Here is a 27,192-nt window from a genome sequence, read left to right on the forward strand (position 1 = left end):
AACCCAAACCCGCAAGCTCCCCTTCTCACTGCGTTTCCTCAAAGGCAAAACGCAAGCCCACAGCCGTCATGGGGGGAGGCAGGGCACTGAGCCGCAGCGGGGGACGAGCGCTGCCCTCACCTTGCTGCACCACCACTGCCCCCCCGCCTGGATCTCGAGGCTGGAATCTTCTCGCTTGTCCCCGTCCTCTCACAGCTGCCCAGGCCCGCGGTGGCTACACCAACCACCTCTCCTCTTCCCAGCCCTTTTTGGGCCAGCGATTATTTATTACGCAGGCGGTGCGAGGGCGCGGGGGTCGAGCAAAGGAGGAGGAAGAAGAAGGGGCTGCCGAAGGCGTACGCACAGAACCTGTCCTGTCCCTCCCCAGGGCGAGCCCTCGCCCTGTCCCGGCTGCGCGAAAACAAGCGCCCCCCCTCACCCCCCTTCCCCCGCGCCTGCGTGCGGGGCCTGCGGACAATGGGGATCGGAGCGCCCGGGGAGCCGGCGGAGGGCAGGGGCCGGAGGGCAGGGGCCGGCGGGCCGCGCTCTCCCCCTCCCCCGCAGCAACCCGCCGTCCCGGCCGGCCGACGGGGCCTCCGCGCAGCACGGCGCGGCCGGAGCGCAGTTCTGCCCGCCACCCCCCGCCACTGCGGGGCACTCACCCGATCCGCAGCGGGCCCCGGACCCTGCGCTGGGCGGCAGCGGCGAGACCCGCCTGGGGGGACGGGGATCGCAGGCAGGAGAGCGCTCCGGCCGGCCGCGGGCGAACGGCCGGGCGAGCGGGGGGCGGCGCGGGCGGTCGCGGGTCGCGGTGCGCGGGTCGGTTCGGCGGCCGGTGCCGGTGCGAGGGACGGGACGGGACGGGACGGGGAGGCGGAGCCCGACAGCTGAGAGGATGTAAACACAGCGTCACGTGACCCCGCCCCCCGCGCGCGGGGCCGCACGGGGCGAGGCGAGGGCGAGCGCTGCGCTGCTCCTGATTGGCCGCGCGGCGCCCGCGCGACAGCCAATGGGCGGCCGGCGCTCGCGGCGCTCGTCACCAGTCGCCCTGGGGTCGCGGGCGAGCCGCGCGCTGGCACCCCCCCCCCTCCCTCTCTCCTCCTCTCCTCCCTCCCCGGCGGCTGGGAATCCCTGGGAATCCTTGGAAATCCCGTGTCCCCGGCCCTCTTATCTGCCGTGGGCCCCCGAGGATGGAGAACGGGACGATGTTCTCGTGCGGAAGGGCCGAGCCGCGGGGGGAGGAGCGGCGGCGGCGGCACTGCGGGTGGGCGGCGGGGGACACGCAGCCGCGCCGGAGGCCCGGATTTAAAAACATGCGCAAGGTGCCCCCGGTGCCCGTCCGAAATAGCTCCGATTTCACCGGGCATCCGCGTTTGTGGCGTTCTCGCCTTCCTCAGGGGACGCGGCGGCTCTGCAGGACCTTTCTGTAGGGCCCCTGGCAAGGGGAGAGCAGAAAGTTGACTTTGACAAAGAGAAGGGCTCTCGGGCTTTGTTGTCGAAGCTCCGAAAGAGTTTGAAAATATCCAGGGCAGAAGAGAGAGCATAGGGAAATCGCAGAGAAATTACTAGAAATGCTAGAAAATGCCTAAAGGAGGCCTATAAAGATGTTGAAAGGTCTAGATGGGATGGTACATGAAGAACAGCTGAGGTCGCTTGGCTTGTTCAGCCTGGATGAGAGACTGAGGGAAGAGCTCACAGCAGTCTGCAGCTTCCTTGGGAAGTGGAGGGGCAGGCACTTGATTTCTTCTCTCTGGTGACCAGTGAAGGGCCTGTGGGAACAGCATGGACCTGTCATGGAAGTTTAGGTTGGATATTAGGGAAAGCTTCTTTGCCCTGAGGGTTGTTCAGAACTGGAACAGGCTCCCCAAGGAAGTGGTTATGGCACGAAGCCTGATGTAAGTTTGGGCAGCACTCTCGAGCCCATGGTGTGATTCTTGGGGTGGTCTTGTGCAGGGCCAGAAGTTGGATGTCAGTGATCCTTGTCAGCCCCTTCCAACTCAGGATGTTCTGTGTTTCTCTGGATTTGGGAAAGGAAGAAGTACTGTGGAAGGAAATAAACATGAATAAGTGGAAGTCAGGCCTGGGGCCCCAGTGCAAACTTGAAGCCCAAGGTGATGTAGAGTGTTGGGTCATTCTGAGCCCTGGTCTCAAGTAAGGTTTCTAAGGCATTGTCTCATGCTTGGTTTGGCATGGAGGACTGATTTGGGGAGTCACTGGGGAAAGTAGGCTTGGCTGATGTTTGGGAGAATTAAGAGTTACACAGGTGTCAGGACTTGTAGCAACTTGGTTAATCTGTCGTCATTGCAGAAAGGAATGAGAAACGCCTGAGGTCAGTATCAGAAAAGGGATGACATTCACACTTTAGGAACAGTTCATACTCACCAAATGATCAGGCAAAAGCTGTAGTATGTAAGGATTTCAGGCTAATGGATACAAAAACCTGAAGGTCTATGGTGGATGTTAAAATAAAACTAATTTAGGTAACTTGCAGACATTTACAATGATAAGTTAATCTGGAGTGTTGTAAACATTGAATGTTTTGTGAAATGCAGCTTAGAGGCATAAAGTTTTGAGCTTTAGCCAAAGTTTGAGTGGTGGAACAAGATTTCTAAGTAAAAGCCCTCAGAAGTGAAGGACACAAAAGTGTACCTGCTAGGAGGCCAGGAGTGAGTATTGCTCTGTTGGGCAGGACTAGTTAATACCTGGAGTACACAATGGCTGTAGATCGCAACAACTGAGGTGAAGATAATTGGCTACGTAAAAGGGAGAGTTTCTGTTTGGCTGGGACTCTGAAATAGGTTTTCTGTTGATAGGACTGAGTTATTCAAATAGTGCTGCAAATTGCCCCCCTATTAGTGATGTAATAATGGCTCCTTGAATGAGAGAAATAGGAGAATAAACATAAATGCAGTTTTTACATTGAAATATGCCTTGCATCAGTAAATGAATAATTTTTGCTGGCTTTGAGCATTGAAAGTTTATTTCTGTTAAGAATTTTTAGTTAGATGTAATAAGTGTGTATAATTCCGTGCCTGTTTTATGTGTGAGGGTTTCCTAGTTTTAATCCCTTCTCTTTCTATCACGTCTCAGATATGCCTGTGCCTGACCGACATGTAGTCATTACCTGTCAGGCAAGGTGCACTTAATCATGTTCAATCAGGACAAAAGTTATGGCCATGTTTTGCTCATTCACTTTAAAGAGAATTTTTCAGATAGGTTTTTTTCCTCCACAAATTAACATGTTATGCTTGAACTGGTACTGTTTTTTCCATTTGCAGTGGACATGGACATCCAATTAGGAAGGTCATTCTGCCATCTTTTTTCAGAGCTGAAAAGAAGCTTCAGCATTCGGGTCTAGCAGAAAATTCTCCTCAAGCACAGTTCTCCAAATCTGTTCTAACTCCTGTCCATCATTAAAAAAGAAGTAAGGTATGTATATTCTGATGCAATATGTAACTTCTGCATCTTGATATGAAATGTATTCGTTATTGTCATTATTTTAAATTTGAGATGTGCATCATTTGGGCAACCTTTGTTTTCATTTGAATGTAAGTTGATATTTTCAAAAAAAGCTAAAGTATTATGTGACAGGCCTATCAATGCTCTATATAAACTTGCTGAGTTCAAAACCCATGTTTCCCGCTTTTTAAATGAATTAAATTGAAATAATGAAGCCCACTTCTTAACTAAAGCACAAGTGCACATCATTTCACCCTCATAAAACAATGGGCTGTGTAGGTTAATTTTTCAGTATTTTGTCCTGCTACTTTGTTATTTTTCATGATCATGCAGATGAAGTCTGAACTATGTGGAAGACTCCAGTGAGTCTTCATTCTAAGCTTCTGGTGAAGGTTATAACAGTCAGATATCTAATAGAAAAGTACTCAAGACTGATATTTTTTCAATAAATTTTGAATTTGCTACCAGGGGTTGTTAAGGTTAATTATTTGGACCTAACTGTTACCATAATGGACAGAAAATTGGATATACACAGCAATTTATGACAAAAACTGTTTCAGATAAAGATTGTGTCATATATATTGAGCAGCCATATTATTAGGCATATTTAATTTCTTATTTATGTAGAAAAAAGTTGTTCTTTAGACTAAAGCAGCATATTGGCCTTCCTAAAAATGGCAATAGCTTAAAAGTAGAGTGGTGCAAATTACTTTTGCTGAATGCAATCCTGTTGGCATAAAAGTAACAAATAATCCATCATTTGCACTACTTATATTTTTTTCACATCCTTAATTAATGAAAACCATTTATATATCATTGCCTTAATTTGAATCAGTTTCAACTTTATGTTCTCTGTTGTTGAATAAGCATTTTTAAATATTTTCAAATGCTACAGAAAACATACAAAACAAGTATTAAAGTATTTTTCTTTGGCATCTATTTTTAGAGATATATGCCATTTTCTTAATCTAATAAAGCTTAAATTGTAAAATTTTTGGTGGAGCTTAAGCTGATACTGTTTAAAATATTTTTTTATGTTCCACAATAAAGTCTAATTTGAATAAAGCTGTGACAGGATAAAGTTTTGTAGGATAGCTTAAGGTTTGGATTATTCATACCAAGAAAAGAACTTCTTTACTTGGTTGTTTAACTCTGGAAAGTCAATGCAAGAAGAAAGATATTATAGACTTACACCTTAGCTCTATATCTAATTAGTTATTTCACACTGTGGTGCATGCATTTGTATGTTGACACAGCTTTTTAGAAAATATTCATAACTCTTCGTCATTTTGAAGCAGTGATCATTTTCTCATTCTACTTTTTTTCCTCATTTATTTTGCACGTAACTAATTTTTTTCTCTCGTTTCCAAAATATTAACTTACTGGGTTTCCTTTCCCCAGACAAATCTCACTCTGTACTTTTGTTTCCTTTTTAATTATCAAGCATTTTAAAACTATAGTTAATTTACTATATCTATTTTATATGCTCTCTCAAACTGATAACTTCCTGACACCTTTCATCCACTGAGCTCTTTCTTTGTCTTTTTAATTTTTCTTTTTATTGCCTTCTTTCTTTTCCTTTTTTTTTTGGTAGATTTGCTTTCCTAACAGGCTTTGACCAGTTCATTTTACAGGTGTAGAACAAAAAAGATATGGTACAGAAGTAGCAGGTACAGTTTTCAGATATTGTCCTCTGCTCCCTACAACAGATACCACTTCTGGCAATTGGATACAGTGAGCATGTACTTCACGCTGTGTCACACATTCCATTGGTGTAGCTTATGTCAGGGAGAGGGCTTGAAATTGACAAGTGATGCAGTGGCTTCCCCTGTCTTGCAGGCTCGGCTTTCCTGCATTAATGTATTATCTCAGAGAATAAAAGTACTGTACCAGTGAAAATATCATAAGTTAATGCAAAGGAAAAAATAATTAAATAACTTCTGGAAAGCAGTTAAATTTGCCCTTAATTTTTTGCCTACCTTTCACATTTTTCAAATGTTTTGTTTTTGCATTCTTTGCTCCCAGATACTTGAGTGTACCTTCTGTGGCTCTCATCTGTATCCCAGCAGTCATCATGCCATTTCTAAAGATTTGTGGTAATTAGTGTTCAATTTCCCAGGAAGGGAACTGAATCATCCCCCAGAGTGTGCAAAGCCCCAGCTGAGCCTCTTCAGGTTGAATGTAGAGGATGACTGCTAAGCTGTAATGGACTGGTCAGTGTAACTTGCAGTCCCAGAGACTGGCCAAACATCATCCATAGGCTGTTGATGTGGGCCTCTGGAGCCAGCAACTCTGCAGCTGCTCTTCTTTCAGGTGTGGCTCTGAAAGCAGTTTAGTCACATTTGTACAGTGTTGCTTTGACAGGTGAGACTTTAAAGATTTCACCTGTAAAACTGGCAAGATCTGCATACACAATCTGTAGTGTCTATGCATCTTTGACCTTGTTAGTCTGCAGTTTGGATAAACAAACCCAGCATAACTGTCTTAGATAAAAGTGGTTGTATGCTAATCAAGTTCAGATCAGAGCATTTCTCAAAGCTCCAGAGCTAGTTGATTGAAAAGAGCATCTTTAAAAGGAGTAAATGAACATTTCCTCCAGGCTTTGTCTATATGCCGGATTACCTCATAGAGTATTCCTTCTGGTCTTTAAGATTTGCCAGTTTTTCTTTTAGATCTGTACTCTTTCCCCTCCCTAGCCCCCTTTCAGAGAGGCAGTTGGTTACTGTAACCTTGCTAAGGCATTTGGAGTTTTTAGGGATAGAGATTTTCATTGCTGTAGATTTTGAAATGGATTGCATTAAGCAGTTGAACAGTGTTTTACATGCTGTGCATCACCATCATACTCCTCTGAAGCACACCAAATCAAATGCATTGGGGTTTGAGTTACATATATTTATTTGGGATGCCTGTAATCTATCTGTGCATCCCACCTCTCACACCCCATTTTAGGTGGCCACAATATTTATCAACTTTATTAAAAGAAGTGTGATACAATGGTAGCAAAAACATCTTGTTTTGATTCCCTGAGCAGTTGGGAATAGCAGTGATAATCTTCGAAAGAGATATGCCTACGCACAGCTGGTTAGAGAATGCATAAGGCTTTTTTCCCTTGCCCTGAAATCCTCTGCTTGGGTGATGTTAGCACTCTTAGCCCCTCTGGAGCAGGTCTTGGGAGATTTCCTGGCAGTGGGCAAAGCGTGGCACAGAGCTAGAAGTATTTTAGTTGTCAGAACATAAGCTGAGCTTGGTTCACATTTTAAAACACTGAAAGCATATACTAGAAAAAGAAAAATACCAAAACAGCAAAACCTATATTGTAACTTAAAGATGCAAAAAAGTGAATGAAATGAAGAAAGACGTTAAAGGGAATCTGTGTCTGTAGACATTGGTCTGAAGGATGTGTCTCTCATGATAAGCTGTTTGGCCTTCTTCAGATTACTCTTCCAATTTCCTGCATGCCTTCCTGTTTTATTCCTCTGTTAAGAACAAGCCTGAGGTTGTAGGAGCAGAAGGGTTCTAGTGGCCTGCAGCCACTGCTAAGTGCCTAACTAAATGTTGCTCGTAAATAAAACAAACTGGACATTTGGATACAGATTGACATACTACAAAATCTAGTCACACAATCAGATACTAAGAAATCTTTTAGAATTTGGTACTGAAGCAAGTGTCAGTTATTTAGATTTCATGTACATTACTTTTGATTTTTTCCATGACCCATGATGGGAAGAGAAATGTCTTCCTTCAGTATGTCTGCTTTAAACCATTTGTAACTTTTCTCAGAGGTATATTAGGATACAAAATGAATATGTAAGCAGAAAGAGTCATATATTATCACTTCTGTCCTCCTTATTGATTGTAAACTGCAAGCACGAGACATTCTCCATGGAAATATGTTGATTTGTCTCTAGATGTAGCTGACAGTGAGTCAACAACATACTCTTTATGTCATCCTTTTCTTAAATCAATAGGGTGTTTTTCTAAATTTATAATGTTCTTTTTTTAGAAGGAACACAGTCCTTCAAACCAAGAAAAATTATATACCATCATGGTTAGTAGTTTAAAGACAGTCTCTGAGCTTCCCTTGAATGAGTCATGCTTAAAGAAAGTTGCTATATTTATAGCAAATAAATAGCAGCAATATTATTCTGAAAGTAATACATATTTTCACTTTATTTTTGCCTGATTTTGTTAATCAAACATGGAACAACATATAATGTAATTTATATGAATTAAAATTTAACTTGCGGAGCCTCTATTCTGTTTTTGGGAATCACTAGATTCCTAATAGTCTCCAAGTACTCTATTTTTTATATGCAGCTTTTATCTTTAAGTAGGAAAGATGAGGAGAGCTATCTGCACATTGTAAATGTGTCAAAAAATGTTTCTAGTTCCATTTCTAACACATTTAATATTTTGGCAAAGTGAGAAGGTTAAGTTTATATCATTTTTTTCTTCAAGAGAATTTAAATCTCTTAATCAGTAGGATTGAGTTGTTAGAGACATAAACTTAGTCTTCTTTTGGACTATATAAAAGCAGACTACCAAAAAAACTTTCCAAAAGGAAATAATAATTTCTTTTATAGAGATAAAAATATACATAATACTAATTAAGTTCATATTATATAATATTCTCCGGTAATTATCTAAGTAATTTTCTAATATTCCCTAAGTAATTTTTGGTGAGAAATGGACAAACAATGCATTATATCCAACAGGCTTAAAAGGTTTGTGCTTAAGATGCAGCATTCAGATTGCTCTTAAAAGGTGTTCTAACAGAATATAATCTTTTCTTTTAGCCTCCTCCAAACTCCTGATACTTTCCAAAAAAAAAATTATATTTTTCTCCAAATTTGCCAGAGGTTTAGCACCTTCTTGTTTTTTGCTTGTTTTTACCTTTTTGAATGATGCAGTTGACTATTATTAAGTCTTTGATACATGTGCAGATGGCAAGGGCGCTAGAAGTGTAACTGCATAACTGTGTCTGAGGAACATATTATTTAGTAAGTTAAATGAAACTTGACTGTTAGGAGAGCTGGAAAATACCTCTGGAGCAGATCTGTTCTCAACCAATTAATTAGAGTGCTTTCTCAGAGTCCCTCATCTGTGATTGTACACCACAGGCTTAGGTATATAGTAAAAGAAATTAAATGGCCTGAATATTCTCCCATTTTATCTCCCTGGCTCTTGGAGCAATTGTGAGAAAGCTAAAAATTTTGAGATGTTTTCTAGCTAAGATACCATCACTGAAAGCAATTCATTGACTATGGCTATGTGGACCAATGTGCATTTCTCTTTTTGGCTACATGAGTCTCTCTTTGTCCATTTCTCCAGCTGTTTCCCCTAGCACTAAGGGCATCTTCTCTGCCTTCAGCTGTTCTCATACGAAGCCATATAGACTGAAGCACAGCTAGACCCTTTGTCATGGGCAGAGTGGGAGCTTCAGACAAAGTTTATTAAAGGCCTCCTGTTGAATCAAAAGGTGCAGAAAGGACCCTCTTGCTTTCTAAACCCCTTCTCAGAGAGGAGCCTGAGTGTGGCTGGATCAAGTCTTAGCCCCAGACTTTGTCAGCAGTTTATGTCCAAAGGATTATATATGTGTAACTGAACTTTGTCCTGCAGGATTAAAGATGGCAAACGAGTTACAGTTATAAAACTATGTGTGATTTATCATGATGATTAGGCAAAAAGATCTTAATCGGAATTATTTACTACACAGCGTAGGAGCTATAGCAAATATTAAAATGCATTATAAAACAATGTTGAAGCAATTATATTAAAGCATTTGTATTAAAGTTAGCAAAAACAATTATTAAATAGAGATTGTTATTACACACCCATGCCAATGACTGTGGGCAAATCTCTTTTCCTCAGCCTGGAGGAGTAACTTTGAGGGACATCTCCACACATACACTCCAAGAGGAGATGTTAGAAGACCCTGCCATTAAAATTTGGGACTGGGTTTTTGTAGTGTGGACTGTTTGACTGTCAGCAAGGCCAGCTGTGCAAATTCAGCAGCTTTAGAGAAGTTTTTTTGTACTATCACCTGTTTATTTCTTTATCTGGGTACTTTACCAGTCTTACCACATCTTTATCTCACTATCAGGATGCTTAATTTTGGGATTGATGAGTCAGACTGGTTACAGCTTTATTCAACACCAAAAGCAGTATGATGCCCCCTTCATTTACCACTGGTAGCTTTGCAAATAGGTCATTGTTCAAGTTGTTTTACCCCATTCCAGGTGGAGCATCCTGCAAGTGCATGAGCATGTTGGAGGAAGGGTCATTAGCACATTTTGGAAAGGTGCTTAAAAGCAAGAGTGGCTAAAGTGGGAAATTAATGCAAGATACTGAAGGCAAATTTTGTGAGTGAGTATGCTCATAGTGAGTGGTAGATTTGAGCTGTTTGCATGATATTCTGCTGCATGCACTACTGTGTGCATGATATTCTGAATGCTTTCAGGGGCCTCACTTCTAAGAGAGATTCACTATTGACAGAAATAGTGACCACTGAGTACCAGGCAGCAGCAAGAGAAGGACTCCAAGGCTAAAGGTGAACAAAGAGCTGAGAGCAGCCACAGCAGAGGATGAGCAGAGCTGTCATAGCCAGGGCACAGTCTGATCACACCTGAGCTGGATAAGCAGAGTGGTAATAGCAACGGAGTTTACGGAGAGATCATAGAGCAAAAGCAAGGCGGCAAGCAGAACAATGATGTGGGGATGGTGATGGTAGGTAACACCTATAGGATAGAGCAACCTGAGGCTAAATGAATCTTCTCAGGCCACAGGCAGGGTTTGTGAATGAATGGATTCTCATCAGGACCATTACAGCCTCTTGGTGCACTAGACCATGACATTGAGCTTTTCAACTGATCAAGCCCAAATGGAGCTCTTAAATGACATAACTTGGCAGGCAAAACTTTGCTGTGAATACGTAATTACAGGGTGTAATAACCAGATTAAGGTTGTATTGATTTGTCATGTTTAAGGTATGCCAAGTTAAGAAGCTTCTGATAGTTTCAGCAGCCTTAGGTAGGCATTTGGTCTCTTGTAAAAATTATGTCTTACTGTTATGATAAGAAATAGGTTTGTGATCTCTCTCATTTTTTTTAATTTGGCCTAATGCATATGTCTTCATGTGCAAGACAAGGATGAGTAAGCTCGTGTTAAGCCTTGAGCAAATGCTGAATGCCAGTGTTTTCCCCTTACTGCATATTGGTAATAGTGGAAGATCTTGTTAAAACCAACTCGTTCTTGCATGCAACTACAAGACTGAACATTCTGTACTCCTGAAGATCTGCATGAGTGCCTAAATCTCCACCCTTTAAATCATGTGAAAGATTGTATCACAGTGAGACACTGGAAGAAGTTGCCCAGAGAAGCTGTGGATGCCCTATCCCTGGAACTGTTCAGGACCATGGTGGATAGGGCTCTGAGCAGCCTGGACTGGTGGGAGGTGTGCCTGCCCATAGCAGGGGAGTTGGACTAGATGATCTCTAAGTTCCCTTCCAGCACAAACCATTATATGGTTCTATTTTTGTTTCATCTTGATTCTTGGCAATTCTCAATTTTCTACTAACCTAAAGAAATAAAAAAGCTAAATAATCAAATATTTGGCAATAAAAACCTATAAATCTTCAGGGGGCTATATGCCTTTAACTGTATCACCCAATCTCTAATTTTTCATACAATTACATGAAAAGAAAAAAAAAAACATTGAAAAAACACATGCATGAGAGAGTGTGAAAATTACACTGCTAAAATCTGTGACTTCTCAAGTAAAATAACAGCCTGAAATCAATGGGACAACACATAAGTGTGAGAGTATACCTTACATAGCTTTCTTCTTGAGTGCGTGTTGAGCCCTTCAGTGTCAAAAAAGTCTTCAGGGGACTCTAAGTGAGAAAAGTATAAATGTTTTCTGCTAACACTATGCTATATATTATACCAGTGGCAGAATCTGGATCGGAAACAATTAAAATCTCAGTATATTAAAGAAAAATAACACAATTCTTTGGTTTACATACAGGTTTGCCTCTGTATGACTTAATAGCCTGCTACTGAAGCAGCTAAAAAGGCAATGATAATACAAACCTCATTTTCCTCCTCCAAGGTATGTACTGTATTTAACTGATATAATTTTCTGTATTTTCTAGCATATAATATTTGGAATCTGCACTTATGAAAATGTTTTACAGTGTGTAGGTTACAATGTGTAATTGTTAGAGAATGCTCACTATCTCTAGTGGACTTCCTGTTTTTAAAGTCTGTATCTAGGTAATTTTTGGGTGCTTCAGAGCTTCACATAACCATTTCCTATTGAAAAAGTAGAACTCAAAGCATCATTTAGATCACAGATAAATCTAGCATTGGCAGGTAAACATGCAAATTTAGATTGTGCCAGCATCAACTTAGATCAATGAAGAAAGTTTATACTTAAGTCTCATTTCGGCTTCTAAGAAGTTGTAATTGGAGAACTCTGCTGATACAACACTCCTGTTCTCTGAAAAGAAGGTTAATGCTGCAGAACAGAAAATGAAGCTCAAGAACTTTCTTTTCTGTGAAAAAGTGTAGAAAGGAGCAGACTGCCCAGAGAGGTTGTGGAGTCTAATTCTCTGGAGTTACTCAAAAGCTGTCTGGACACAAGCCTAAGTAACATCCTCTGTAGGGTGCTGCTTGAGTAGGGAGGTTGGACTTAATGACCTTCAGTGGTCCCTTCCAATCTTACCTATTTGGTGAAAATAGGTGATCCTTTTTCTTCTTGTGCTTTGTTTCACCTGAATAAAGCTACTTGTATTTTTGGCATACAGTAGAGAGCTGAACCCATAATGAACACAAAGTTAGTAATTAAGACCTATGAGTAGAATAGCATCCAAATGTTTTAAGTCTCTAGAGCAATAGAAGTCATTAGGCACTGCCCAGTGTGTAAGTAACCACATAGGTCAAACTTGTATGACAAATGAAATTATTTGGTATGCAACTGGGTTCTTGATGATTCTTCAAGTACATCTGTGTTACAGGTAAAATTCCATAGATACCGTTAAAAAATACATATACAATACATGCAATGGCAAAACAAAAACATCCCACATAACTCAGGCTATTTAATCTTGCCCCATTTTGTTCATATCTTTTAACATTAAAAAATTATATGAAGGCTACTGTGTATCTTTGTACCTTTTATAATAGTATTCTGCCTTCCAAAAGTTGCCAGAATCTTTAGACGAAGTTTCAGAATATAAATGAAAAAGAAATAGCAGTAGTTTCATCAACATCAGCAGTGAAGAAAAAGGAGTAGAAGCATCTTATTTTCTGGAATAATTCACAAGAAACAGATTTTAGAAAGCCACCATGGAAATGCGTTCTAGATACCTAAGAATTTTTCTGAATAGTTTTACGAATGTCACACTTCTTTGGATTCTAGTTTAAGATTTTTTCTTCTCTGTTATGCCACAGAAGCAGCTTTTTACTACTTAATCCTACTTTATCCCAGGTACTTAAAAATTTCTGTGAAATTTTCTGCTTGGAACTTTTGGGCCCTTTAGGTCTTGACTGTCGGAGTAGCTTTAGTTCCTTGTGTAATGGGAGTATGCAGTTGTTATAAGTTCATTTAGCTAAGTGACCCTGAGGCTTTTTTCATTGCCTCTCATTTGGTACCATCTGCGCTATCACTGACATTAATAAAGCCAATGTACTACCATTCTTTATTCTGACTTTTCACCCTGCAGCTAAGAGGGATCATTTCAGACAGTAACAGCAACCCATCTTTACTCTGGTGTTTAAATGTAAGAGAAGTCTTACAGACCCCTCATTTATTTCGTTCACTGACCACCTTCAAACATTAGAATTTATTTTGTTGCCTGTTAATTAGTTTTCTGCAACAAAGACTAAGTATGTGGTTGTGGTGTTTGTGTGGCTATTTAAAACTAGTTTAGCTGTTGCAGGAGAGTGAAACCATTCTTTGCAATCAGAACTGGGGAATCAAAACACAATCAGATACTGAGAGTCCAGACTAATAAATACTTGTTTCGTGACTCAAAGCTGCAGGGGAATGTAATGTCTGAAGACTTTTATAGTTAGAGCTTGAAATACGCTCTTCATTTCATAGGAAAAAAAAGAAGTCATGGAAACACATAAAGGTAAAGGCCCAGCATTTGAATAATGCTGCCTTTTTAGTGAGTCATGATGTAAACCTTTCAACATGCTAAGATGTAAACCTGCTATAACAAGTTTCAAAATTTTCAAACGAACTTACTCAATACCTGCATTTTATCCAAAGCCATACAAACTTTACATGTCAATTAAAATATATAAAATTAACTCTGATAAATTTCGTTCTTGATTGTTGCTATTTAAACACCTCTAAATATTCATAAGGTTATTCTAGTACACTTTTTTTTCCTCCCCAATAGTTATAGGGGTCAGTAACACTAAATTATTATGAAGTACAATAACATCCAAAATATCTTCACTATTTCCTCTATGTAAAACAGAGTGTAAATTCTTTGGGAGCAGGGGATGTCTTTACGTGGGTTTATTACTGCATCTCACCCATATAGCTCAACTCAGAATGTTCCCTTTTAATAGATCATATACCTTCTGACCTCACTGTTGTAGTCACCTTTCTGCTGATAACTCTTCTGATTTTGCAAGAGTTGTTTTCAGGAACACAGTCATTGATTAGTGCTAAGGAAGGAGGAAGTAATGTGGCACTAATAATTGTTATTAATTTTCAGTGAGCCCTTAGATCTGTCCTAAAACAAGATTTCTATTTGACAGGAAATTCTCTGAAATACCTTATTTATGTCAGCACAGTATTAAGGAAATTTTATTAAAATTCTATATAGAGATTTGGTTTTAGTCAGCATCCTACTGTTGTTCTCTTCCCATCTGGGACATTAACACCAGAGAGCTTGATTTCTTTAGATTATTTTTAGATTATTTTTCTTTGCAGTGTAATTTACTAGAGCAGCACCGTAATGTTCACAGAACCCAAAAGCTCCCAGACCTGAAACACTGCAAAATGTCTGTGAAGAACCTAAACTAAACTGGTGATACGAGTTTGATAGGGGTTCTTCCTCCTTCAGACAGAAGACAGGCTCTGTTTCTCTAAAAAGACTTGGCTTTGCCAATCAATTAATATAAATACCTTTACCCGTAGAGAAAATAAGGGACTATGGTATTCATTATTTCTGCTCTCTCTTGTTATATTAAATACTGAAGACTTTAATGAAGTCAAAGGATAATTTTTAGTGCAATTAAATAACAGTGAATTAATGATACTTTTCATTCCCATAGCTTTGAAATGTAAAGATAATTATTTTCCCAGTTCTCTGTAGAATAGGCATGTATCATTAGCTTTGGAGTACAGTGAAGTACAGCAAGGTTAAACAAATTTTTCAGAACTAGAAAAAAATAAGGAAAACCAAGAATAGCACTCTAATTTCTTGTCATCTTGTTCTGTTCTGTTTTCACAAGATCAGCCTTTATTAAGTTGTCATCTGAAACACCTTTAACAGGTTATACCCATGAAGAATTTAAATTAGAGGCTTCTAAAGTTTATTTAGGAAATTAACTATCAAGACAGGGGATATAAAAAGCATTGCACTGATGATGAGTTTTGTCAGGTATACACAATTTAAAGTCCCTGTCATGCTGCTTGCTTGGATGCAAATTTCTTGTGGATTTACTTTTCCTGGCTGGCGTGCTTACCTAAACAAAACCCAGAATGTCATTCTATAGGAGAAGTACCTAGGTTGTGGTACTTAGGGTTTCCCTTAAGCAGAACAAATTTCCTGCTGTTGTAGGGAACCAGAAGTACTGGTAGTATCCTCTGGTAGCTTTTGCAGTACAAGCCTTATTTTTTTACAAGGCGAAGGAGAGTGATCTCTAATTCATGGCATACAAGGACAGAGCTCTTGGCTTTTCTTTGGGCCCTCTTTTACTTGCTTGTGTCTGATTATGGGGAGTTGGGCAACAGAGGGATACCCAGCATTTATGTTTTTTTATTCTTCGATAGATCTTATCATTTTTTGTAGACTCCAAGGTGAAATTGCTAGAAGCAAAACAGTCTCCTGGCAAAATTGTATGATAGATACTCAGTTTAGATAGTTTTACAAGAAAAGCTTACAGTGTTTTGGGTCTTTTTTCTATGGGGAAAAACCCAAACCAAATAAAAACCAGCTTTAATATTTAGCTGTATAGCCAGAATACCAAATGGGGTTCCTGAAGTGAGAAAAAGATTACAATCCTGACATTTCTATTTAGGTTTTTCTTTAGGGAGATCACATTTGGGTGAGTTCAAAAGCTGTTTTCATGAGTTTCTGTAATTTTCTTCTACAGCAAAATTTAGCTGCTTTCACCAGACATCACTGCAAGTTGCCAGAAAAGTGTCAGAATTCTTCTCAGTAAATCAGTTTCTACAAATTTGTCCCAGGTAGAAAAAACATTTGCAAAGAAAATAAGTCTTATGACTAAAGGAAAAAAAAAACAAATCTAGTCATGGGGACAGAAGAATAATGTTCTTGCTGAAGGCTATTTCATTTTATCTTTGTAAATTTTTAAGTCTATTATTTATATCCTTGTAGGAAACTCTACTGTTTACAGATCTAATCATTAGTAAGAAAAAATTCTTTACGACCTTCAAAGTATTTCTGTGATAGATGAGGATAGAAAGGTTGCTGCACTATATGAAAGATGATTTCTTCTGTAATAAAATGTTTTTCTCCCATACTCTTACTGCCTATTTTTCGTCTTGTAGGTTAGCGAGCTCTGCAGTCCGTGCTCAAATAAGTCTGTCCAGTTGCACCTTGACCCCTGAAAACAATTGTACAAAATCAAGTTCTTCCTTCAAGCCCCAAATGCCCCTAGTGAGGCACACTACCAGATTGGACCCTAGCCTCCCGTGGTCTGACAGATCAGAGCTGCCTCCCTACAAAGCTTCATTTCTACGCTTACTCCCCAAAGCAGCAACACTAAGGAATATTCTGATTACATACTAGAGTAATTCTGGTAGGACTTGAAAATAAAATCATTCTTTAACTTATTTTTTCGTGAGAGACTGTGTCATGGTAGTTCAATTTTAGGACTGTAAACAAGGAGTGCTCTTCTGGCACTGGCTCCCAGATATATTGCAGTTTTGTTACCAGACTGTACGTCGTACTTGCCGGAGGTCTTAACACTCTACTGTTAGAATGCTTGGCACTGTAAGGAGAGGAATGCCTGGTACTTCAGTAAACATGTAGACCACGCTTGAAATATCTCCAAGATCTAGGCTGAGGTTCAAAGCAAATGCTGCATTCTTCATCAATAAAGAGATTGTGATGCTGTATTTGCATATCTCTCTTTGTTGAATAAAGCACTCTTGGGTGGATTCTTATTTTGGGAAAGAGATTTCGTAAGGGATTTAGGACAAGTCTTGGTAGAAAGAAGAATAGAATTACAAGATTAGACATTGCTTGGAAAGCATTTATTCTGTAAGAACACAATTTAGTAATAGAAAAAATGGTACTTTTGATTGGGATTTCTTATATCTACATCTAACATAACAAACTGAGTCCAGAGTGGTTGCAAAACCTCTATTGCTGGACTGGCTTCTGTCAGAATTGATGTGGGGGTTTTCTGCAAACTTATGCAGTAATCTTTCCATTTTCTGTGAGTACACAAGCCCACACTCAGAACTTGCAGTTCTAGAGCTAGTCAAGCTTCTTGTCCAGGAACATAGTGAAGGTCATTCAGGATCTGTCTGTAAGGCACATTAAAATGTGGCACAGATGAGAAGAAGAAATATGTAGACATTTCTGTTCATTTAGAAAAAGATGGTTTCTGCAAGCATAATGCCATTAGTTTTCTTTCTGAGATGTTTTCTAAGTAGAGAAATGTCAAAAGGCAATACCCTGAGGGAACCATTGTGGTATGATTTCTTTTATATTTAAAGATAGTGTTCAGGAGAGGCAGTACACTTGTTAAAAGGGTAGGTGTTTTAATCTGAAGTGAAACATGGAAGGCATTCTGTAAGAGACTTGAAAACAAATTCATCACTTCACACATTAGGCTATCTAGAGATGAAATTTTGGCACAGTGTTTGAGGATAAATGGCATGTCTTTTTGATCAAAGTTTTTGGAGATTAGCTGATTATTAAATATGTAAATATGTTCGCCTCTAACAGGTATGTAATTGGCAAGAATGATCAAAGTATTCTTTCAAATCTCTAGACAGTTACTAAGTATGAATTTTCCCATGTTCAGAATTTTACTTTTTTTTTTCTTTTTACAAGAGTCTCTTCATCTGCTCTTCTTGGGGAAAAAAAATCACACTGACAAACAAGACTTCTTTTGAAAAGCTTAAAGAGGAACATTTGCTGTGATATATTGATCCTTTGGAAGCAGCTGATAGTGGCAAAGCCCACTCCATCACTTAGGAGTCTGACAACCCTGGAAACAGGCTGGCCAAACTGCGTGAAACTGATTTTTGCATTGCTTACATCCCTGTGCTAACAGCTGTTATCATAGTATTAGCCTTCTGTAGTCCTCATGTAACCTCTTGAAACGTATATGGGCTCCATGCTCTGAGATTACCTGCCAAATATTAAAAAAAAGAATCATCATCACCTCTCTCTTTCTTTTCATTTTCCACCTGGGGAGAAAATAGCTTGATTAGTTTGGGTGATGATAGGAAGCTGGAGGAAATCCAATCATGATTTTTCAATCTGAAGGGTTTATTTCCTTTCATTTCATTCATTTCCATTCAGCTGAAGGTAATGAGGTTATGCAGGTCTGATTTCAAAGGGCACAATTTTGAAATGATGGGTTTTGCTTAGGTACCTTATAGCTTTAAATTGGTGATTTTGATGAAGTTGCATAAACTAGAGTATAATGCAGTTTCTTCCCCCAGCGATATGGTGGCTCAGCAGTGAAGACGTGCTGTGGTATTTTTTTTCTTTTTTTTTTTTTCTCTCTCTCCCCACTAAAGCATACAAGAACAGATCTGCTGAGTAGGAAGCGCTATTTTTACATAATCACTTTTCAAACCAGAGCCTCACTGTAGACATTTTGAAGACACCAAACCAAGCATTCTAGCAGTCACTTCTCCAGCTGCAAAACCTGCATATAAGAAGGTGTTGTGTAGGTCATTTAATAATTTAATAGTCTCCTCTTTATCTCTTCTGCTGTCAACTAGCTGAAGTATTTCCCAGTAAGTGTTCTTCTCATTTCTGGGGTTAACCATCCAGAAATTCCTTGCTTACATACAAACAACTTAAAATTTCCAAAAAAATTTTTGAAATGAAGGTATCTAAAAAATAATGTAAACGTGGTTATTTTGTTTTGAAAATTCTTTTTAATTTACCATGATGCATTATTATAACATCTTAGCATCTAATTTATTTTCATAATCAGCCCTTTGAGACAGAGAAATGTTATTGTTGTCCCCATCATTCAGATGAGAAGTGTTTTGCTTAAAGCTGTCCAGGGCCTGTATAAAAGGGAAGGGAGATAAAACCATCTTTCATATTTCAATCTGAATTGTTCAAACGCTAATGAAGTAGCAAACATGATTAAAGTGCTTGTTTACAAGTTGATGCAGAGGCATCTCTTCCTTGACCATGCAAGTGACTCCCACCCTCTTGCCTCTTTTTTTACTCCCTCCAGCTGCTGCCATTGACCTGCCCTTCTTATTCTTTGCACCAGTGTTAGGGGCAACATATTTTCCCCCATGTTATTGAAGCTAAATGTCTCCTTTTTCCAGGCTTTGCTATAATCTGGGATGACATAGCAACTGCCTTCTCTCTATTATTTATCAAATAGAAAAAAAAAGTGTTAAATGAAAGACAAACAAAGCCCCCCCCCACACATTCATAAATCATAGATCCAATAAGCATGTAGTAATCGTAACAATTCAAAACATTTGTTGAAAGCCAATCTTTTGGCTAGAGAGTTTAACTTTTTAGTAAGTTATTTACTGGTTAAGAGATGGATGCATACATAATCTTTCTTTATATTTTCTGCTGAAGTTTTTACTTAAGAATATCTGGCTCACATGAGGCAAATTAACCTCTTTGCATGCCAGCTGGGTTACACTGTGTTTGTGATAAACAGCTGATGTTTTTAAAAAAGAAGTGTCAGCAAAAGCACTAAGAAATATAAGGTATTTTGAAAGTTTTCTGCCACTTCTTCCTTCCAACATGAAGCAGAAGAGTTGTTTTTTTAATTCCTGGGAGCAGTCTCCTTGACTTTGGTAGCTCAAATTTCAAAGCACCTGCGTAAGTTTTTATAGCACCATAGCAAGGGACTGCAGGGCCCATATCCAGAAATGGGCTTTGAGCCAAGTTCTAGTTCAGTGACTTACGGGCTTTGTGGGTAGAAATCACAGTCTGCTTAAACTCAAAGCACTTTTTATTTGTGTTAGAGACTTTTACATCTCAAATACTGTCCTTATTAACCTTAGAGTTTGAATTAATATTGCCCCATAGTTTCCAATTAATATATATTCTACCTATCAGAACAGCTGCTTTCCAGACAAATTAACCTTTACTTCATAGCACAGTCCTTCCTGTTCATAGAGCAGCCTAGATGAAGCTGAAAGCTGAGATCATTTTAGGCTTAGCTGGACAAGGACTTCTCTCATCTGTGACCAGCAAAGTGTTTTGCTGAGCTCTGAAACAACCAGAAGGAAAATGTACAGAAAGTGTCAGTGACTCATTTATGTACATGCCTCTGGGCATTTATCCTTCTCTTGGAAGGGCATTTTTTCCTCTGATCCACTGAAGCAGAAGGAAATAATATTTTAATTTTAGGACTGGACTTACATGTAAACATTGTACTTTCAAATCTTAGAATTCTGATGTACACTTTATTATAAGCTAGTAATTTGCTGTGCCAGTGTTCAAATGAAGAAGCAAACCTACACTGGATGAACAGGCAAGTGCATCCTACCCTGTAATGATACTCTGAAAATCACCTTGAAAATGACCCAGTGGGCTTCTACTACCCAAGGAATAGATATAAGTCAGCGCACATCACTGCCTTGTAAACACACAAATAATTGTTACGTTGTGTTTACTTTCTGAGATCTAAAGTTAGGTACTCATCGACAAACCTGAAAAGCTGGATGCCTTGTATAATATGAAGATCATTGGCTGCTATATTCTTTACATCCTTGTGTAAAAATAAGTGTTCCACTGAAGAGAATACTTTCCATTCTTACTATGATGACTTACCCACATTTTAGATTTTTTCTTTTCTTACATAGCAAAGTTTAATCAAAGACTTCAGTGATAATTCAGCATTTTTGTAAGAAAAAATGTATTATTTTACGTAGTTTATTCAATAATCTATCTTTTTAGTGCATTTCAGAAATATAGATGGTTCTGAAATGGAAATAATGTTGTCTGATAGGCTGAATTAAAAACAAAAGATTATTTACTCCCATTTCTTTATTTATTTAAAAGAACATTCTAGAAAACTGCTAGTATGCTACACTGAAGAAGTGGCTATTAGAGTATCTAGTAACAGATAAAATGTATAATTAAGCATTGACAGATTAGTATGTGAACTTTCCTGTTTTATTGCTTTCCCTGAAGACCCTATTTCTACCTGAAGAACAGAAATGCAATAATATTATGAAATAGCAAGACATTACTTGGTAAAAAAGAGTATTTGAGTTAACTTAGTTTTGAATCTTGAAATGGACAATAAAGTTGTTTTCATGTGTGAAGCTAAGGTATCGTTACAAATGCTGCTAAAATTACCAGACTTCAAAAAAAATGCAAACATTAAGCCAATTGCAATGAAAAGCTGCACAGAAGTATGAGAAATGCTGTTTTCTTTGTCTTTTCTTCAATCATTTTCTTTCAGTTTTAGTGACAGCATTCATTTTCCTTGATTTATAGACAATTAGAATTTATAGGTACCAGTTTAGAAGCTGTCTACACGTTAAATGCTTTGGGATGAAAATAATGTCAGAATCCTTCTACAAGGTTGCAGACTTGTAAAATGAAAGCATATTTTTCTAATATAGTTTTTAAAGGGCAAATGTACTTCCAGCTGTGCCATGTTTCTATAACTAATGAAATGCAAAAGGCTGGCTCCTCAGCTGATGGAATTCCCCATTACTTGGTGCTAGAAAAGCAAAATCCACATAAACTCCTGCCTCACTAGAAAGTCTGCAGTGTGTTATCTAAGCACTGTGAGAAATGAAGCCTAAAACTATGCAATTAATAGGTGAAAAATCAACATGCTGTTAAGTTTTTCCCCATATTCGTTTGTTGTGAAGGGAAAATATGTCTTCAGTTCTAATGGTTTATTTTCACTCATTGCTTACCAGTGAGAACTAATTAATCTACTGTTTTTCCCAGTAAAGGAGCTACTGGAAAAAAGATCAGTTGAGAAATACCTGATAGATGTTGTGCTTGGGATAGTTCAGTTTGTAGCAATCCTTTGATCAGTAATATGAAATGTCCAATATCTAAGAAGACTTGAGGAATAATTTCCCTTCGCTTTCAAATTGTTTACCGTTCTGCATTTTGTTGCGGCATGGAATGCCCTCTGGTGGCGCACAGGCTTTATGGCAAGCACTGGAAAAATGGGAATTAGCAGTTGGCTGTGCAGTCTTTCTTCCACGCTGATTTGTAGCTCAGTGACAGAGCTTTTCTAGCTCTCTGCAGTTCTGATACCTTTTGGCAAGTGGCTGAGGTTGGGCGTGAGGCTTTATTCAGAGCTACCTGAAAGGGCTGCAAAGCTCCTGCAGCCCTGCCGTGAGTGAGCAGTGCTGCCCTTGGAATAGGTAAGAATCCAGCCAGTGCTGAAACAGAGTTAAAGTCAGATTGTACTCTGAATTGCTCTGTCATAGGACTAGAAATAAAACACGTATCTTACTCACAATTTATTCCTGTGTGTCTTTATTGCATACAGAGGAGTATAAAGCAAAAAAAAAAAAAATTTATCCTGGTAATACGCCCAGGGGCCTGTCTTTAGCATTTTTTCAAAGTGCATCTCAGCCTGGAGCATAGAAGCTGAGCAGTTCTGTTGCTGCCAGAGATAAGAATTTTTTTAAATTATTTTCTAAACCTTACTAATGCTTTATATACTAAATATATTTTCTTAAAATCACCTGTTGTGAATCTATACCTTGTCTTTTTTTAGCACAGTTATTGGAATCAGATGGTGTAAAAATTTTCATTACCCCAACAGGGAAACACATGGGAAGAAGCATAATCTAGCTTGTGTTTTTGAAGATTTTCATTTTTTTTTAGGAGATGAAAGGATGATTGAAATGATGACTAGATAATAGATATAGGCAATCTCTTTCCCTGTCCTTCCCCCACCTCACCTCCAATCCTATCTACCCGATACTGTCTTTTTTTGAAAAACTGTAAGTAGAAATATTAATGGAAAAAGTAAAGAAAAATATGTGAAGTGGTAACTGGAAATAGACTTCAAGCTGCAAGTAAAGGTACTATCTCTGTTTCATTCCTGCAGTGTTCCAAAAGACAGTAGTTTTTATGCTCTATCTATTCAAAGTATAACAGAGACATACCTGCAAGATAAATTGAGTTGTTTTTTTTTTACGCAAGTTGTTAAATATGGAATTTATATATAGTTTTATAAACCTACCGGCTTTCTAACAGAGAAGTCACTTTCCTATGGCAAAGACCATCAACCTTAAAAGTTTTCAACCTTTACACCAAAACACCAAGTATTAGCAAGATATAGAAAGAGGAGGAAAAGGGCCCCCAACATTTATAACTTACACAATTCTGGCAGGAAGGAAAGAAGCATTGATGCATGAGGCTTTTTAAAAATTCAGACATTCTGTTTTGTTCCACTCCAGCTGTATTTAAATACTACTGCTGCTGAAAGGTGTTGAGATTATTCAACATAAACTGATCTAGACATTAAAGAAATTTTTGCCTTTGGTTAGATTGTTAGTGACAGTGTTGTGGGTTGCAAAGGGCTGATTGTGAAATCAGGCGAACCACAATAATTCAGAAAGTTCATTTTAACATGACAGAGCTGACTGGAGGCTTATTATAAATACCAGCTCCATATAAAGAAAGGCAGAAGGGAATCGACTTCAATGTTTTTATTCCTGGAGGTGACAGACACACACACACACAAAGTGAAAATAAACAATGAATAAATAAAAGTAACTCTTGCTTTGCAAAAGGTCAAGCTTGTTTCACTCACAATTTTTATTGAAAATTGCTTAAAAACCCCACAACAGTCTGGTTATTTCAACTTTTCCATCCCTTTGACTGAAAACCATTCCATATATTCAGAGAACAATCTAATTTCAGATCACGACTGTTCTGTTACTTTGAGTGTACTGCTCATGTCTTTAAGATCTCTCAAAGAAAATACTGTGAGAGCCCTATTATGGCATTTAACCTGAGATATGTCAACTGGCTGAGAAAGTGATGGTCCATTTTTAAGTGCCTGACTATACTTCAATTTTTAAGTCTGAAGGTAGCTCTCTGCCAGAACAGTAAGTGTGGATAGCTTGCCCCATACAGCACATCTTCAGGTATCTTAGAGGAGGCCCAAGTTCAGTCTGACTGCTCTGAACTGAGTAAAAACTGCACATTCCATAAGGTGATGACACCACAGACACAGTATACCATTTCAGAGCCAATGCAAATAATTCTCACCACTGCATGTTCGCTGCACATGGCAACTGAATAGTTATTCCTCATGCTCAGTGCTGGCACAGTAACACTGGATGATGCTTTCTTCCTCCTGAAAGCATTTAGTGGCTTTGTAAATGTATAAACGTCAAGTAAAAATTGTACTGAATGATCCATCAAGCACATTTCCAAGCCATTAACTCTGGTTATTTGTGGGCATGAAGATAGGAGGATCTAGAACTTCCTACCTGGAAAGTGTAAAACTTAACATGAGAGATGTATTTGGAGACATTCATTATTACCTATGGCAGGCATGAGGTCCCAGAAATCAAAGGAATGTCTTCCAGAGTTATGTGGATGCCATTTGGTGTGGCAATTCAAACAGAATCTGAAAACTCAGGAAGCTACTGGGATAGCAGAACAGTGACAGATTGGCTCTATGGTAAATCCCTTAGTCAAAGGCGATCCTAATAAGCCCTGAAGAGACTAACTCAGAAAAGGTTAGGGGGAACAGAAACTCATGGCACACATTAAAGTTCAAATGAGTAATTGTCATGTGGATTCTATTTTGTAGCTTACCAGCTTCCCAGGTTTGGAACAGCATTTATTTTTTGAAAAAGCTGGTTGCACTTATAAGGCATTCTGTCCCTGGGTGATTTTACTGATAACAAGTGTGCAGTTAAATCAGCAATTTCTCGGACAGTACTGTATTGATTAGCTTTTACCTTATATTGCATACTCCTTACAGATCAAATCACCTAGAGTACATTAAGGAGTAAACTAACTTTTAATTGAGTGCCTTTTTATTACACTAGGTCGTTTGGATTAGTGGCTCATCAGTGTGCAGAGCGTGTTTACAGCTTCCTTTATTACTCTGCTTCCATAATAACTAAAAGAAGCTGTGGCCTCACCAAAAAACAAACGAACAAACAAAACAAAAAAATAAACCAAAAAAGTAAATCACTTTAGATAGCTATTCACTCTACAGAGAACTTCATTGACTAAAATATAATTAATGGAGTGAGATCAGACACTAGTGTATCAATAGATACTTGTTTAAAACAAAACAAAGTGCAAATCAAGTCTGTGAAACAAAGAGAAACAAGGTGCAAGTTTTCCTGCTTCAGTACTGAACAAGTACAATGTACAAGGATGAAGTACAATGTGAAACAAGAGAATTACAGGTGAATAAAACAAACAAACAAAAAAATATGGGGAAAATGCCCACAAATAAAAATCAGACTTATCTTAAAACAGATTAATGCAACCAGGCCAAAAGTGATATGAAAGGAAAAATAGAACTATATATGGTGCTCTATATGGTGAGTTGTACTTTAATCACAAAATCTGAAATGTAGGAAGAGAATATTCATGTCAACAATTGATTATTTTTATTGCTACCCAAGTCCTACCCCTTGCCCCAGCCACGTTTGTTTTCTCCATTTAGTTTTCTTGACCTTTCTCATCTCATATTCTGTGGGAAGTGATGACCTTTGCTTGCAGGGCTCTCAGTTCATCACAAGAGGAGAGGAGGTACAAGAAGTGCCAATACCTTAATCAGGGTATTGATCTGCAAGTGATCTTCAAGGGATATGTTTTGGCTAGGGTTAAACTTCCAGTTTATACAGCATCCTCAGACCAATGCTATACTTATGTGACACCTTATCTTCCCAGGACCTCTGTAAAGGTGCATTAAGGGTTCTCAGTCTTTCTTTCAGGGTTGATGTTTCTCCTTCAGCCACAAACTGTACTAGGTCCAAGCAGGTGACAGGATGGAGGAGGAAGATGAATCATTTGGGTTTTGCTGCCATGGGCTGACTTATCTCTGATTTATCTGTGAAACAACTGATGTGTCCTCCCAGAGATGTAGCCAGCAGCCCCCGCTCCAGGATGCTTCCTAACATGAGGCCTCTGCCTCCTCCACCCTGTGAGCATCAGCTTTGTCAACATGCAGTCCAGTGCTCCCCCAGCTGATTATTGGTAAAATGACTGAGGATGCAGTAATCCCCAGAGACTTTACTTATGCAGTTCATCATGTTGCAAATTATTTTTACTCTCTTTGTAGCTTTGGGGCAGACCTGCATGACTAATCACAAAAGCAGAACGGCAAAACTTACTGTTCCACTTGTGCTTCTTTATTGTTTCTCATCTGCTTAGCTGTGTAAACAGCACATGCTGATGAACATATGGCTCAGGCAGAGTGAAACTAGAAGGTGGGAGAAGACCCCAGCAGAGCAAAGTGCCTCCTCCACTTGGAGGTTGTGCCCTGACACCCCTCTGCTCCAACCACACTATGTGGAAGGCATCAGTGAACACCCACATTGGGACCCTGACAAAAATACAGAACTCATATTTTTTTCAGTCAGATCAGCAAGATGGAGACATTAGCTTCATTACAATTACAAGACCACTAGGTGGCAATTTAGTAGCCCTGTTTTAAATGTTTAATGTATTTGTTTTCTTTATTGCCTTAGATACCAACTTGAATGGCAGACTGAATAGAGTTCTGGAAAACTCTGTTCAGCAGAACTCTGATAGCAGAACTCTTTACTGCTTGTTCCTGCCAAATATATTGAAGTCTTTCTGCTTATCACACCTCTTCCAGAGATGCATTAAATTCAGTGAGTGCCTCTGAACACTCAGTGAACACCTCTGGCCAAATAGTAGGAAAGGTAATTATTGATTATCAAGAAAAAATACGCAGTCCTTCTAGCTCTTTAATACATACTTGGTGTTGCAGGCTGTATAGGAGTTGTAGCTGTATATGGCATGAGGAGATTGGCCCTGTCCACAGCTGCAGCTATAGGATAATGACATAACTATCTGCATAGACTGAAGCTGAATTTCTGTGGCAGCACACCAAAGGCAAGCGGAGAGCTACTGCAGCCTTTGTCTGTATCTGCCAAATGTGTTTGCAGTGACCCCACAACCCCCTTGCCTCAATAACCATAGATCAGAAAGATGATACGAATCATTTTCCTGGAAATTAAAAGTTCTTTTCCTAATAAACAACTAATGTATGGTTGTCTGAGAGGATTGGATTGCTGCAGAAAGCATTTCAGGTCTGGAAGATTTAAGACTCTCATCTAAACAAAGAGGGAGGAGGTCAACAACTCAAGTATATCTGTATGTGAGT

General features: G+C 39.1%; 2 protein-coding genes across 16 annotated transcripts in view; one reads left to right on the top strand and one right to left on the bottom strand.

Moving 5' to 3' along the window:
* The window catches only part of PCMTD1 (protein-L-isoaspartate (D-aspartate) O-methyltransferase domain containing 1), a 48,575-nt gene extending 47,800 nt beyond the window's left edge, over positions 1–775 (bottom strand). Inside the window, exon 1 of one of the 2 annotated variants that reach the window (XM_085052815.1) lies at positions 642–775. The gene's annotated coding sequence lies outside the window, so the exon portion shown is untranslated. Of the gene's footprint in view, positions 1–120; positions 249–641 lie in introns of those variants that run through there. The other variant, XM_085052816.1, reaches the window with a different exon arrangement.
* On the top strand, positions 1–27,192 carry LOC146441989 (uncharacterized). 14 transcript variants are annotated; one of them, XM_085052820.1, is made up of 4 exons: positions 1–2,308; positions 3,258–3,408; positions 9,678–9,800; positions 16,196–16,765. In XM_085052820.1, exon 1 carries the CDS (start codon positions 69–71, stop codon positions 894–896), a length of 828 nt encoding a protein of 275 aa, XP_084908946.1. In that variant the 5' UTR covers positions 1–68; the 3' UTR covers positions 897–2,308; positions 3,258–3,408; positions 9,678–9,800; positions 16,196–16,765. The 14 variants fall into 14 exon arrangements, with proteins under 14 accessions (XP_084908946.1, XP_084908943.1, XP_084908944.1 ...); XM_085052817.1 differs by lacking the exon at positions 9,678–9,800 and adding an exon at positions 11,465–11,548; XM_085052818.1 differs by lacking the exon at positions 9,678–9,800 and adding an exon at positions 11,465–11,548 and having other exon boundaries at positions 1–1,405.

The sequence above is a fragment of the Lichenostomus cassidix genome, chromosome 2, assembly GCF_008360975.1.
Source record: "Lichenostomus cassidix isolate B80296 chromosome 2, HeHo_3.0, whole genome shotgun sequence".
NCBI lineage: Eukaryota > Metazoa > Chordata > Aves > Passeriformes > Meliphagidae > Lichenostomus > Lichenostomus cassidix.

Coding starts and splice junctions, on each gene's coding strand:
- LOC146441989 (XM_085052831.1), top strand. CDS start 69: ATGGGGGGAGGCAGGGCACTGAGCCGCAGCGGGGGACGAGCGCTGCCC.